The sequence below is a fragment of the Diplotaxodon limnothrissa genome, linkage group LG17, assembly GCF_057381915.1.
Source record: "Diplotaxodon limnothrissa isolate DT_005_m linkage group LG17, D_limnothrissa_male_GT1.1, whole genome shotgun sequence".
Classification (NCBI taxonomy): Eukaryota; Metazoa; Chordata; class Actinopteri; order Cichliformes; family Cichlidae; genus Diplotaxodon; species Diplotaxodon limnothrissa.
Genome location: NC_140612.1, coordinates 15,746,111 through 15,759,822, shown reverse-complemented (window position 1 = coordinate 15,759,822; position 13,712 = coordinate 15,746,111). Strand labels below are relative to the sequence as shown.

The following is a 13,712-nucleotide window of genomic DNA, read 5'->3' as shown; positions in this document are numbered from 1 at the left end:
CTCCACAGAAACCGTAGCAGAGGACAATCCTCTGGGAGCAGCCGAATCTGGTGAAACATGGCTTTGATATCTCCACTCACAGCTACAGGGTGTTGGCGGAAGCGGAGTAATACCCCCAGCAGAGTGGGCCCCAAGGGAGGTCCTGGTAAGAGGTAGTGGTTCAGGACGGCCCCCTGAAACTCAAACGAACAGTTGAAGACCACCCTAGCCTTATTATTGTGATGTACCATGTGGTGGGGTACATACCATGACTCGGAAGAGCTATGTGTCTCATCTGGGCTCAGCTTAACAACATAACCAGAATCTACTAACCTGTGGATCTCCTGGCTGTATGTGAGGGTCAGATCAGGATTCTTGGCCAGCTTACGTTCGGTGGATCTGAGGAGGCCTTTTACTGCTTCAGGAGAGACACACATCCGTGGAAAGTCCCTTCTTCTCAGCAGCGGAGTGGCGTATCTCTCGACACCGTCTACTGGGACTCTGATGGTCTTTGTCTCCAACATAGCTACCGCCTCTCTGTCCTCCTTTGACCGTGTGACCTCCTTCTCTGTCCTGTAGGGGGGAGCATCTAGTTGCCACAAACGCTTCACATCTTGATTCAGGGCCTCTGCAGGAGAAAGGCACATGTTCAGGCACTGCAGGTCCCCCTCAGATGTAGGCATACTACTGGCCGGCCCCTGGATGGCCCAGCCGAGCTTGGTGCAGATAGCTACTGGCCCTTTGGACGACCCCCGAAGGACGGGGCGGACAGGGGTGATGAGATGAGCGTTATCTGAGCCAATCAGCACCAAAGGTTGGATCTGGTTAAATCCCTCAATCTGGACTTTCTGTAAGTGAAGATACTTCTTCTTTAGCTGTTCAGCTGGACATGACTGAGTAGCTAGGCTCAGTTGTTGGGCTGTGAAGGCATGTGTTACTTTGTACCTCACTTTGGGCTTAGCCCTTGGTGACACCTGAAATGAGACAAAGCCTCCCTTCATCTGGATTACATCTCGACGGATAGTTCTCAGTGAGAGTGTTGCTTCCTCCTGTTCCAAACCTAGAGATTTAACTGCCGCTGGAAGCACAACAGTCTTCTCTGAGCCGTCATCGAGCACAGCAAATGTATCCAGTGATTTGCCACCATGATGTAGTTGGATTGGTACTACCTTAAGCATAACACGACCTGAGTGACTTGAATAGTCTAGGTAGACCATACTAGTACTCACAGTTAGTATGTTAGGGTCCCGCTTCTTGGCCTCAACCAGGTCATGGAGCACCGACAAATGCTGGTCACCACAGGTGCTGCACGGCTTCTTCAGAGTACACTGCTCTGGAGAATGTTTACGGCCACAGCGCCAGCATTTGGCCTTCTCGGTAATCCAGGTAGCCATAGCTTTGAGGTCTAGCCTTTTGAATCCATCACAGCCATTCAGATAATGCTCTGTCCCTTCGCAGTATGGACAATAAGGTTTGAACTTCTGTTTCTTCTTAAGTTGGACTGTCGGATCTGGAGCTGTAGATTCTCCCTCCTGTTTTAGCTTGGCTTGGGCTGGATTTGGGCCGTAGTAGATGGAAGCAGATCTGTTGTGTGGCTTGAGCCCTGCTGAGGCTTTGAGTAGGTTCTTCTCTGGACGTGGCTTGTCCGGGGGCATTTGAGAGGCTTGTCTGGATAGCTGAAGGACTTGGGATTTCCGTTCGAGCCATTCTGAGAAGTCGTACATATTGTATGTTCGGCTGCTGCCACTGCGGATGATCCCCCGGGTGATACAGTACTCGATGAAGTTGTCCCTGTAGTTCAGAGGGAGCTTGGTAAGCAGTCTATCCACATGTGAACCACAATGAAGCTCACTGGCTGCTACTTCATCCATGGTACTGAGAAGCCCAACCAGGCTGGACACCGACAGGGAGAGGTCTTCAATAGCTTGAGAGTCTCCGGCTCTAATAGGGGGGCAGTTTAATATAGTGCTAAGCTCACTTTGGACTAACTGCCTTGGCTGTCCATACCTCTGCTCTAGCGCCCTCATTGCACTAGTGTAGGGAGTGCGGTCATGAATGTAGCGCTTGGCTACCTGTAGGGCGCTGGGATGCTCTAGATGATCTAGTAGGACCTGATACTTGTAATCTTCTCCCAGATGAGAATGTGGCCCTAAGGTGCTGTCCAGCCCTTTCTTTAATAAGGCGAAGTCACTCTCTCTCCCCGACCGGAATATCACCAGCTTAGGCTTTGGGATGCCATATGAAGATGCCACCATCATTTCCATCAGGTTTGGTAGAGGCGTTCCTGCTGGGTAAGTTGTGGCAACCTGTGGATTATGGTGTTCAGCAGAGGAAGATGATGAATAGTTACTTCCTGAGGGATAAGGAACATAGTATTTGCCAGCTGGATCAGGCAAAGCTTCAGGATGCAGTGTGGTGGGCACAGGGCGATGAGCTTCTGTCCACTGTGATGGCTGGGTCACAGGCGCTGGTGGACCTGAAGGTTGCTGCAAGTACACAGGATTAGCTGGATGTCTGACTTGGAAGACAGGAGCAGCGGGATGTGACATCTGCTGCAGACTCATTGGGTCCACAGCCCGTGATAGCTGGTACACTGAAAGATGAGCATGTTGTAGTGGCTGATCAGCTGGGGATGCAGAATGTAATAGCTGCACCTGGCCTGGCCTGTTTATCAGGGGCTGATGTTCCGATCGCTGATATGAGAAGGGTTCAGCAGTGCATCGTCCAGGTCTCCTGAGTGGCATCGATGCGGCTACATAAGTGGCAGGGTGCAGCACTGGCTGAATGTGAAGGCTCACTTTACGGGGAGGTGATGGAGCAGATGTTTCCGCTGGCGTTGGCATGTTTGCAGGTGTTGTGGTGCCCTGCTCTGAGGGACTTACTAGCACAGTTAGTGGCTCTGTGGTATCATGTAACACCTCATTGCTAGGTTGTAGTGGTGCAACTTCTGTTATGGAGGAAATACGTTGGGGTTGTTCTAACGCTCCTGTTTCTGGGGGAAGAGGACTGCCAGGTTTAGAAGCTTGCTCCAAACGCTCCACCCGCTTTAGTAATGTCCCACGAGTTTCTTTCATAGACACTTGCAGTTGAGTCATGTGTTGGAGGACACTGCTCCAAACTGATTCCATCTTCTGCCATCTCTCATCCTCTTCATAGTCGGAGCTGCTTGAACTACTTGGAGCTCTAGATGGCTCGGGTGGCTCAGTTAGATTGTGCTCATAGTCCACTAGATGTCCTGGAAGTTTCTTCTCCCGCGTTGGACGGGGGCTATTCGATGCACCTCTATCCTGAGGGTTTGCCATCTCATTAACTCAGCCAAGGCGAACTCCGGCTCGAAGGACCACTTGTACTGTATGTTTGCACTGATTGCCGATCACGCTTCAACTGAGTCGTCCTTGGTCAGAAGGAATGGTACTCCACAGTGATGTAGTTCAAATAACTTTACTAAGGAGGTGGCAGATGACATTAACAGGATGTACAGCGTTGGTAGGGAGGCATTACAGTATTCACGTGCCGGTAAAGGGGGTGTGAGTGTGTATATGGGTGTGTATGGCCATATGGTAAGCACGCACACAGTATTAACTCACACAGGAATGCAAGTAAATACGTTATCCTCCGACACACCTCTCATTTGTGCAGAACTGCGCTGAACACGTTCCCAACCGGAAGTACAGATACCGAGGTGCATCATGGGTAACGTAGTATAAACAATTACAATGAACAAGCGGACTTTTAACAGCTGGTGTCAGTGAAATGTGAGAAAAATATAGGGGATTAAGCATGACATAAAGCACGCTACAGTAGTCCTTTTTGTAGTCAAATATGGCCGAATGACCTACAATTTTTGAAGGGTGGAATTATGCACATTACTGTGGAGAAGAGGCATTAATGTGACAGTAAAATGCAACGATCTTCGTTTTATCCTCTGTATAAGATTTGTTAATTACAAGAAAATGGTAAAATGTTATTATGTCTGTAGTTAAAATAATATCTGTTATATATTACCCCCCAAAATATGGTTTACAGTGATAAGTTGTACAGTATTATTGGAAACTTGTACAAAAATATCAAAAATAATATAATTATAAAACAACAACAAAAAATATTTATGAAAAATTAAGGTGGATTATTGGCAACACAACGGGTTAAATGAATTATATTCATTCAAAGAAGTGATTTCTCATAGATGTTTATCTGAAAGTGTCTGTACTTGGTCAACTTGCCTCTTTTTTTTTTAGTGGACATACTAAGAGCTGCTGTCACCTCTCCATCATCATCATCAGAGCCTTCCTTGCTAATGTACTTAAGGAGCTACTAATAACCTTTTTCCACACTCAATCTTCTTTTCATCACACATTGGCTAAGGTGGTTAGCGAGCGGAAACAGATCTGTTATGATGATAAATCACTTAAGCTTGTTTACATGCTAATGTTAGCTGTGTTTCCACACAAAGTGCAGAACACAAGTGACTTCAGAGCAGTGAAAGCAGCACCAGCGGCCTCACATGCTGGTCTCCCATCAGTTTCCCATTAAAGACAGAGCTTTATCCGCAATGCATGTGCATAAGCCACCAGAAAAAGCTGCTGTCCTCTCTGCTTGCCCAGCTCCAAGAGGCAGACATTATACTATAAATACAAAACAAGCGGAGCTTTAAGCAACAATAACTGACTGGGGCCACGATGTGACAATAATTTTAAGCGCTGTCTGAGATGAAAGGAGAGAGATTGTTTTACTTTGCATTGTTTTATTTTATGTCTATTGCCTGTCGCCTAATGGAATAGAATTCTACACGTTTGTCAGATTAGACTTTTTTACATTGTGTGACGCTACAGTCCTCTGCAAATTGACATTAAATTATTATCTTCTTATACAAGAAGCTGAGAGATATAGCCTTTTTTCCCCAGTGACTCACCAACAGTTATGCTTGCTTGCACATGCTAAAAGTGACATCATAACTACTGGTGCACAGTCTGCAAACCAGTAAACATGGTTAAATATGATTGTCCTTTACCCATATTGAGACACACAATAGCTCTGTCAGAGAGACCAAAGGGCAGGAATTCTTTCACTCTATTAACTTGGACATCGACACATAGGGTTCCACTGACTTCTTGGTGCTCCTTTGATAAGGTTTCCTTTTTGGCAGAGCAACCAAGCCTGTAGCCATCAGCAGCAGCTGTGTTTTAACCTCAAAAGCTGCCTGAGTTCAGGCCCTGCTCCCTGCTCTCCTTCTCTCTATGGGAGTATCATGCTGCATTAGCAGCTGGAGCTCCAAGCTCCATGCTCTGGGGCATCAGTCACAGTCTCCACTCACTTCCGGGGGTCAGATATCTCAGACAGCCTGGGTTAGGAGGGAAAATGATGCTGGTACATCTGATCCCGTTTCTGTGAGTGGACTCTCACAGACCTGTTGTCATTTCCAGCCTTTTAAAGTCACTTATCCAGTAAAATTTAAAGTTGTAGGTGTTCAGCTTGTGTTGCACCTGGAAGATACTGACCTTCGTATGTCTCTGTATCATATAAAATTGTAGTTTTATAACGATGGATGGGGCTTCTTGTTAAATAGCTCCAGAAGGCCTTTCAGTCGGGCAGAAACGATAAATGATCTCACCTGACATGTATTAGATATAGTATTTATGACACCCTCCCCCCTAAAAATACACGACATCAGTTGTGGGTTAAACTGAAAGACACTGTTAACTCCGTGGTAGTTGTAACCTTTTAGCCTATGACTGGTCAAGAGTAGTAAACTGTCTGTGGTTCCATCCAGGCCTAAACAAAGCCAAGACCACAGCATTTTTCCTGGCTCACTATTTTTCTGTTATTCCTGATAAAAATAAAACATTTTAAAAAGCTACTGTTTCTACACTATAAATTTGATAAGGTTGCTTTACTCGAATGGGCAAAGCTGTTGCCTGAAAAATGTCAGTGACTTCTTTATTTTGAATGTGCAGAACATAAAGAAGGAATAGTTGAGCTTTGACTATAAGTTGACTCATGAGTAGTAATTTATTAGATAAGTCAATTTAAAGATTGATTTAGCCTTAAGTTAAAAGCTCTTCATAATTTAAAGTTAAATATAGCCTACTTTAAAAACCTTAGTGTAAGAAATATTATCTGTCTCAGGAATGGCAGTCTTTTAATAGCTAAACTTTTATGATATTTTTGGCAACAGAAACACAAACAATAGTAGAAATTGAATTAAATGCGCTTATTAAATTAAATGAGTGTAAGAACGTGCAAAAAGGCAGTAGTTTGAAATTAATTTAAGTTGACACTGATGGTTAGTAATGCAGTAATTTAGATTTGTATTCTTTTCTTGGAAATGGGCAAATCAATGAGCCAACTTTTGATAAAATTAAACGAATAACAAGTGTTGGACCAAAAAATACATAAATCTGTGAATGAGATTGAAACAGCCGCACGGGATACCACAAATTACAAATTGTTTGTGAAGACAAAATAATCTCAACAAATCAGAGGCTGGTATAAAACCTGGAAATACAGGCTCTTGGCATATGAATGATGGAGGGAAATATCGACATGTAAAAGTAAATGGATTTTGGAAATGGGAAAGGAAGGAGGGAAACAGGACTGATCGTTCTTCTTCAACTGTGAAGAAATCTTCAAAATCTTGAATCAATGCAGAAATGCTCTGTTTTCTTCAGGTGATGTAGCAACAGAAAACAAAACAGCTCCAAAATGAATCCTAAACCCCCACCTGTGATTGCTGCTACAGCTGTACAGTGATAAAATAGGGTTTACTTGTTATTTATGTCCTCTGCTTCCTCTGAAATAACCTTTAATGTGATTTCATTAAGAACTATGTGTCAGCTGAGATGATTTGCTGACAGGCTCCAGTTTCATTTACAATGCTGAGTGCTTTTGATCCTGTATTATAACATGGGGTTGGCCCAGGCGCCTGCTTGTCCCTGCTGTGGAGAAGATGTAAATAATCCACCAATAATCCGTAGTCCGTATCTGAGCGTCTGGACACAGTGTGTGCTGTTAAAGAGAGGCAGATCCTGTTTTGCTTCATGCCTCTTGTTCTCTTGGCATCATTAAAGGAAAACAATGGCATGCATGGTAAATAGCCATGGAAACACAGCGATTGCTGCAGCTAAACACCGAGGCCAGCCAAGGTTTTTGAGTCATGCAAGCCATACTTCCACACTGAAACTGCTCCCGCAGGCTGCATGTAGCACATTCGCCTTGACCTCATCTTGACATGCAACACACTTTACATACAGTATGTCTTTGGCCAAAACAATGCATGGAAGAGGGTTGAAAGATAAACACTCCAGCTCATAAATGCTTAAAAATCAACTTGCAAAGTCAAAATGTTACGGGGGGGGGGGTGTTGTTTTTATTTTGTTTTGCTTGTTCCAACCCACTGCATTAAATCTGGCAGATGGGTTGGAAAAGCCGTTGAAGCCCTCTAAGTTGAACCGCTCCACCCATCAGTGCCATTCTACTCCAAGACCTTGATGGGCGACTGACACCTCCTTAGCACTACACCATTCTTTACTCATACACAGCTGCTGCCACCACATCTGGGAATGCTTCTGTCAAACCCAAAGACACAGACAGTGTGAGGAGGGAGATGTGATGAGACCTCAGTCTGACATCCTCCTAACCCTGTGATGTCTTCTGCCTATAATTATTGCTACATGAAGAGGTGTGTAAGTACTTAAAAGTACTTTTTTTTGGAATTCATATAGTTCCATTAAACTTATTGACAGGCAAAAACTCCTTATTAGCTCAGATCTATTTTACTGCCTTGAGGTTTAAATATTGTTGATTTTGCAGCTGTAATTCTTTCTTGAATGATTGCTTTATGAGGCACATTGATGGTGCTTGGATCATAAGGTTCCCGGTGAACTTAAAATATATATTTTGCAGATGGGAAGTTTGAACAACATTTGGATGAAGACTTTTTCATTCAATCTCAGACAGAGTTTATATTTATAAAACCACTATTAAGTAATGCTACTCTATCTGGTCATCACCATCAAATATTATTTGAATCAAATGTGCCATTAAAAAACTGAAACCAGGTGTATGCTTTTGCAGTTTTTAAAAACAATAGATGGGAGTCATGTAGACACCTACTAAACTCATACAACTCTCATATTTCAGCTCTCATTGCTGAACCGAAATTAAAGCAAATTTTAAAAAGTCCCTTTATGTCTAAATTTATGTCTAAATAAACTAAAAGTTATTGTTTCATTTCATTTAAAAAAATCCAAAAAAAGGAACAAATAAACAAACAAGAGCAAACAAACGAATAAACACAAACAAGCAAACAAGCAGGCAGGGAACACGTACGGTAAGACATTTCAGTATTTACTAACTGACACACAAGGGCTAACCAGGACAAGACAGAACAGTTAGGTAGAATAGGTGAGGCTAATCAGACAAAGGAAGTAAAAATAAGGAAAAGTCAACTATGAGTCAAGACTCGGGATTATGGCACCTCTGTCTAGTATACCAGCCCTTACCTCCCCTACCATGTTTTGCATTTGGTTCCTCATCCTTGTTGAATCATGAATAAATTCGTGATTAGAAATTGAGTTTTTGTTTCCTTTTGTTGATTAGAGAGCTTATCTAACAATTAAGAGACCATAAAGGCTAAATTTGGTTTAATGTTTAACGCCTAATAGATCACACCTAGCAAGATAGACCAGAAAACAGCACCTGTGGCTGATGGACAGAGATACATTTTGTCCTTTATTTTGAATTGAACGTAGTAATTAAATCAATACACGTTGTGTTCTTAACTTTGTGTTAAGAATTTTGACACTGATATTCTCTGTATTTTGTTTGGGTTTGAGTTTGGAGTCGCTCTCTTCAGCAGGCTTTGCTCTGCTGACAGCCAATCTTTAAATTTTCCTCTTGATGAATTATCCCAGTAAATAAATCTCAAACATTGAGTCACATTTTCTCTGAAGGTTGGCCAAACCATTGGATATAGTGTTATGAGTCTTGTGGTGTGAGAAGAAATGATTATTCACTGGAAAATAGAGTTGAACTGTATATAGTTCTATCTCAGAGTAATACATTGAAGTTTCTTTCTTTTTTCTTGTTTTTTTACAACCTTGTAAAAGTTTTCTAGGTGTATTAGGTTCACTTTTAAGGCTAGGTTTTCACTTTTTTAGTGTGAGAACAGTAGCACATGGCCTTCTCCTGCTTGTTAAGTTCTCTTAAAATTTAAGTGTAATATAATGTTTTGCAGGGACTTTAGTTTTGCTTACAGTATTAAGTACATTCACACTGAACCACAATTCTGTGGATTCAAAATTCATGACACTGTGTGTCCTATATAAAAACAACACTCCAGTATCTGCAGTTTGCAATAACCAGTGGTCTCTGTAGTTTAATGTTGTTTCAAATCATCCCATGAAATATTAGAGTGACAAAGAGATTACGTTGTGCTGGGATTTTTTTTAAATTATTTTTTGTTTGTTTTAATTAATCCGAATCAAATGAAGACGAATTTAATGTCTTAAATATCAATATACCCACCACTTAGACTGAGCACATTCAAATGTAATGCACTGACATTAATTGAGCACTACTCTAGTCTTACTGACCACTCAAAGTGATTTAGACTACAAGACAGAGTTTACATACTTATTAATCATACTGAGGAAACCCACAGACTGACACATATATAGACCCCAGCTGGGGTTTGGGGCAGGAACCCTTTTGCTAACAGGTGGCAGTGCGCACTGCACCTCTCTGTATTGCTTAGTGTCTTTCCTAGTATGGTGAACTCAGCCACATATGTAATTGCATGTCATACGTAAAGAACCACTCTGCAGCATACAGCCATCATGCAGGTGTTATCTGGTTTCTAGAATGCTTCAAGCATTAATCCCTCTTTTTTTAGTCCATAATTTTAATTAGCTCCTGGGGATGTTTTTAGTGGCTCTCTTGATGATTTAAGTAGGTTTACAAATTATAATTTTTAACCACCGTGAAGCATGGACCATGGCAGCATAATAAACACAATCAGACATTCCCACTGCAGAGTTGCATTAGCGGGCTGGCACTGCCAGAGAGTATGGCTGGAAAATGTTGAGCTAGCTGGCATCAAGGAGCTCCTGTTACCGGTAAAGGGGGAAAACTCCCAATGGTCTGCCAATCCGGAGGACACACAAACTCATACACACACATGCAACCTCCCAGTTAAACAGAGGGCAGAGGGTAGTAAACTGTTTTGCTTCCCTCCTACCATCCATGGTAACAAAACAACTTCTAATAGAGGCATAAGATTTTTTTTTAAGAAAAAGAAATGTGGAAAGGGACAATGAAAACATTTAAAATGGATCTTCTTCTTCTGTGAAATTTCAGGTCTTAATACTTTCTGATTCTAATAATGGGACTTTGAGTTTGTTCCTGACTCATGAAACATAGTGTGGTAAAAGTTGGAGGTGCAACAGCCTGGAAAAAAAGTTATAATGTTCTCTTTTCTCCCCTCCTTCTCTTGTATTGGATTATGCTCTGATGCTGGAAAAGTCCTGGAGAATTAGGATGATTTCATTTCACGGGCATGCCGCTTTGCAATAAATTTAGTCTTTTTTCTCTGCATGGCCTCGGGTTTACATTTCTTCTCCAGTTCTTGTTAACTCCAGATTGATTTGCAGTGTAGTTGTGGCAGTCATGAAAAACTCTTATGATCATTTTGGCCTGAAGTGGTCATGTGCTTAATTTCTCAGATGTAATCTTTGTTATTTTGTGTTGTCAGACTGTCAGAATAAGATATAGTGATACTGTCATCACTAATATATTTACTGTATCAGTAATATATTTCAGGTTTAACCTCTGTGTTTGCAAGGATTGATTAATGACAAATAGCTGTGAGTAGTGCAGTACACACATACGCAAGTATATACATAAATACATACACACACTCTAGTGTGCATCCAGGGTTTCAGTGTTCTCTCACACATGAATTCATAAAAAATAGACTGAAATGCTAAACTTATCTTCTTACTTTTTACAGTGCTCGTACAAAATGTTATTTATTTTTTATTATTGTCATCAATGAAAAATACACATTACAGTTATCTTCATTCTTATCTTCATTTATTATAACATTGTAACTGAAATAGGAACACTAAAAATAGAAACTCCATCATTGCCATCATTGCTTTAGTGATTGATGTGGGCCCTATGAGAAGCAGATGTGTGTGTTTTTACACAAATACACAGCCATTTAGCGGTGTGAGCTGAGATTTAAGGAGAAAAATACGCTCCAAAGGAGAAGTAGGAACACATTACCTCAAACAAACTGTGTTCTTTTAAAATGAAGTGCACAAAGTCCCTGTGAAGTTTCAATAGCCCTGACTAAGTGATTTCATTTTATGTTCAAAGCCTTCAGTTATGAACATTCTGCATATAGCCGTCCCCTTTTTCGGCATAGATGTTGTGTGCATGTATGTGTACACAATATATGTTCATGCATTCAGGCATATGTAATTTAATATGCAGTCAGTCAGTGTGGCACAGGGCCATCTGAAGTGCTGGCATCGGACAGCCCTGCATGTGTGATCACTGTCTCCCACTTCAGCATTCCTCAGTGACAGCCGTGGGGCAAAGGTTTCTTTAAATAGCTTCTGGATTCAAGTTCACTCTGAGACGTCTGGTTTTAGAAATTTTGGTAGAGCATTAGTGCCTCCCTGTGGTTTGGTACTCTCTGGTTCTATGAATCTGTTTTTAGATGAAAACTTCACTCCTGAGACTGCATTTTCATGTATTTATTCATTTACTGTTTTAATTTATTAGAGCAGACTTTTATTTTGCTTTATTAAATTTGGTCTTATATTGTTATAAAGTGAAAGTCCTACGTGCATGGTACATATTTCAAAGGACACCCTTTAACTGCGCATGACCAAGTTATGCCTTTTTACGATTCAATGACCATGTAAATTTGAAATGGAATAGAAATTCACATTTGCCCCTATTGGGCTGCACAGCAGTGTAGTGGTTAGCACTCTGACCTCATAGCTTCTGTATGGAGTTTGCATGTTCTCCATATGTCTTTGTGGAAAGATATGCATGTTAGATTGTGGGCGATTGAGGATTGGCTGTTGAAGTAAGGTAGATAAGGCGCTTAAAGTTTCTAGAATAAAACACTAGATAAATGCATAGTGTGCTTGTAGTCTAAAGTGCTTTGAGTCAACTGTTATTTTTTGTGGAGCTTAAATTTGTATTAGTAGAGCACATGTTTTTGCATCACTTGTATTGTAAACATTCAGCTCTTGTCAGTACTGGAGAACATACAAAGAGTAGCTCATGTACAAATGCCCATATTCAGTTCAGTTCAAGGAGATTTTATTTTGATGTCAGGCTAATGTAATCCCAATTAAACTCCACACACACACAATCACAAGTGAAAGGATATTCTACAGCAGCTCAGTATTGTAGCAGTTATCAGCACACACTCACTCCTGTCTCAGATTCTTGTAATGCCTTTCTCGTGGTAAAAAAGGAAACATCCCCTCATCCTCCCCTCTCGTGCCACTCCTGAGCCCCTCTGTAACAAATCCACACAGCGAGGAGCTCATGTCCACTTTTTGTTTTGACCAGCACTCTGATCTTGCGCTTGTCTATTGAAGTGTACTAGTGGGAGAGATTAGAGCATTAGATTTTTGCTATACAACATCAGAACAGTTAGATTTTTCAGACAGGGCTTTGCTTCTCTGCAGTCCTGTCTTTTCCCACGTTATGTTGTACTGAATGGGGGGCTGCGGTGCCCCCTACAAAGGAGCAGCCTGTCATCATGTCTAACTCTGGCTTCCGTGGTTACCGCACTATCTCACAGCACCTGAATGACCTGAAGAAGGAGAACTTCAGCCTAAAGCTGCGTATCTACTTCCTGGAGGAGAAGATCCAGCAGAAATTTGAGGAGAGCAGTGATGACGTGCACAAGTGGGTGAGTAAGAAAAACAGTCTGTGTATAATTTAACTGTGACACGCGCATGCAAGTTATTCCAAAGGTTCTGTACTTGCATGCACTTGATGTGGAGTTATATGCTATGCAAAGATATGCAGGTTTGTGTCTGACAGTAACTCATACTGACAGTAGGTCTCAGGCTGCTCCGCAGCAGTTCATTCAAACTGTCTGTCAAACATTTCTGCTTGTGAAGCTGATTTAGAGTGACTACAGTTGTCTCAGTGCTGCAGTCAGAAATAAAGGAGGGCCTCAACCTTCTGAGGCACCAAGGGTCACAAGAAAAGGGATTGAAATTGTTCACTCTCTCTGGCAGCAGTGATTAGTAACTAAATACTTAAGTACATTTATATATATATGGATTTTACTTGAAGATTTGCATTTTGGCCCCGATCCCTAGAAATATTATTACACCCCCCTCCTTCCCTATCCCTCCCTATACCCTATGCCCTCACTCCCCACATCAATGTTTCTGGGCTATAGGACTTGGTGTTTACATTACAATATAAAGCACCCTGATAGAACTGTTGTTGTGACTGAATTAATGTTACAGTGTCCAAAACTGTTAGATGATTTCATGGATTAGACAAGTGGTGAATTTTAAAATGTAATTCTCTCTATTTTTGTAATTCAATAATGATATATACTTGATACTAAAATAAAACTTATTCTGCCACTTCACAAATCAGTCTTTCAAAATAAAAAATATATATAATTTCTTTTCATCTAATCGATCTGCATGAGAGCAGAGGGCTGTACATGATTCTGAAAACAG

The 13,712-nt window shown here is 41.5% G+C and overlaps 1 protein-coding gene across 5 annotated transcripts in view; it reads left to right on the top strand.

The window, feature by feature from the left end:
• Positions 1–13,712, top strand: part of pde4dip (phosphodiesterase 4D interacting protein) — a 99,726-nt gene that overhangs the window by 37,772 nt on the left and 48,242 nt on the right. For all 5 annotated transcript variants that reach the window (XM_085376806.1, XM_085376803.1, XM_085376804.1 and 2 more), the window contains exon 4: positions 12,809–12,919. In XM_085376806.1, the coding sequence (XP_085232932.1) occupies positions 12,809–12,919 (111 nt within the window). The remainder of the gene's footprint in view (positions 1–12,808; positions 12,920–13,712) is intronic.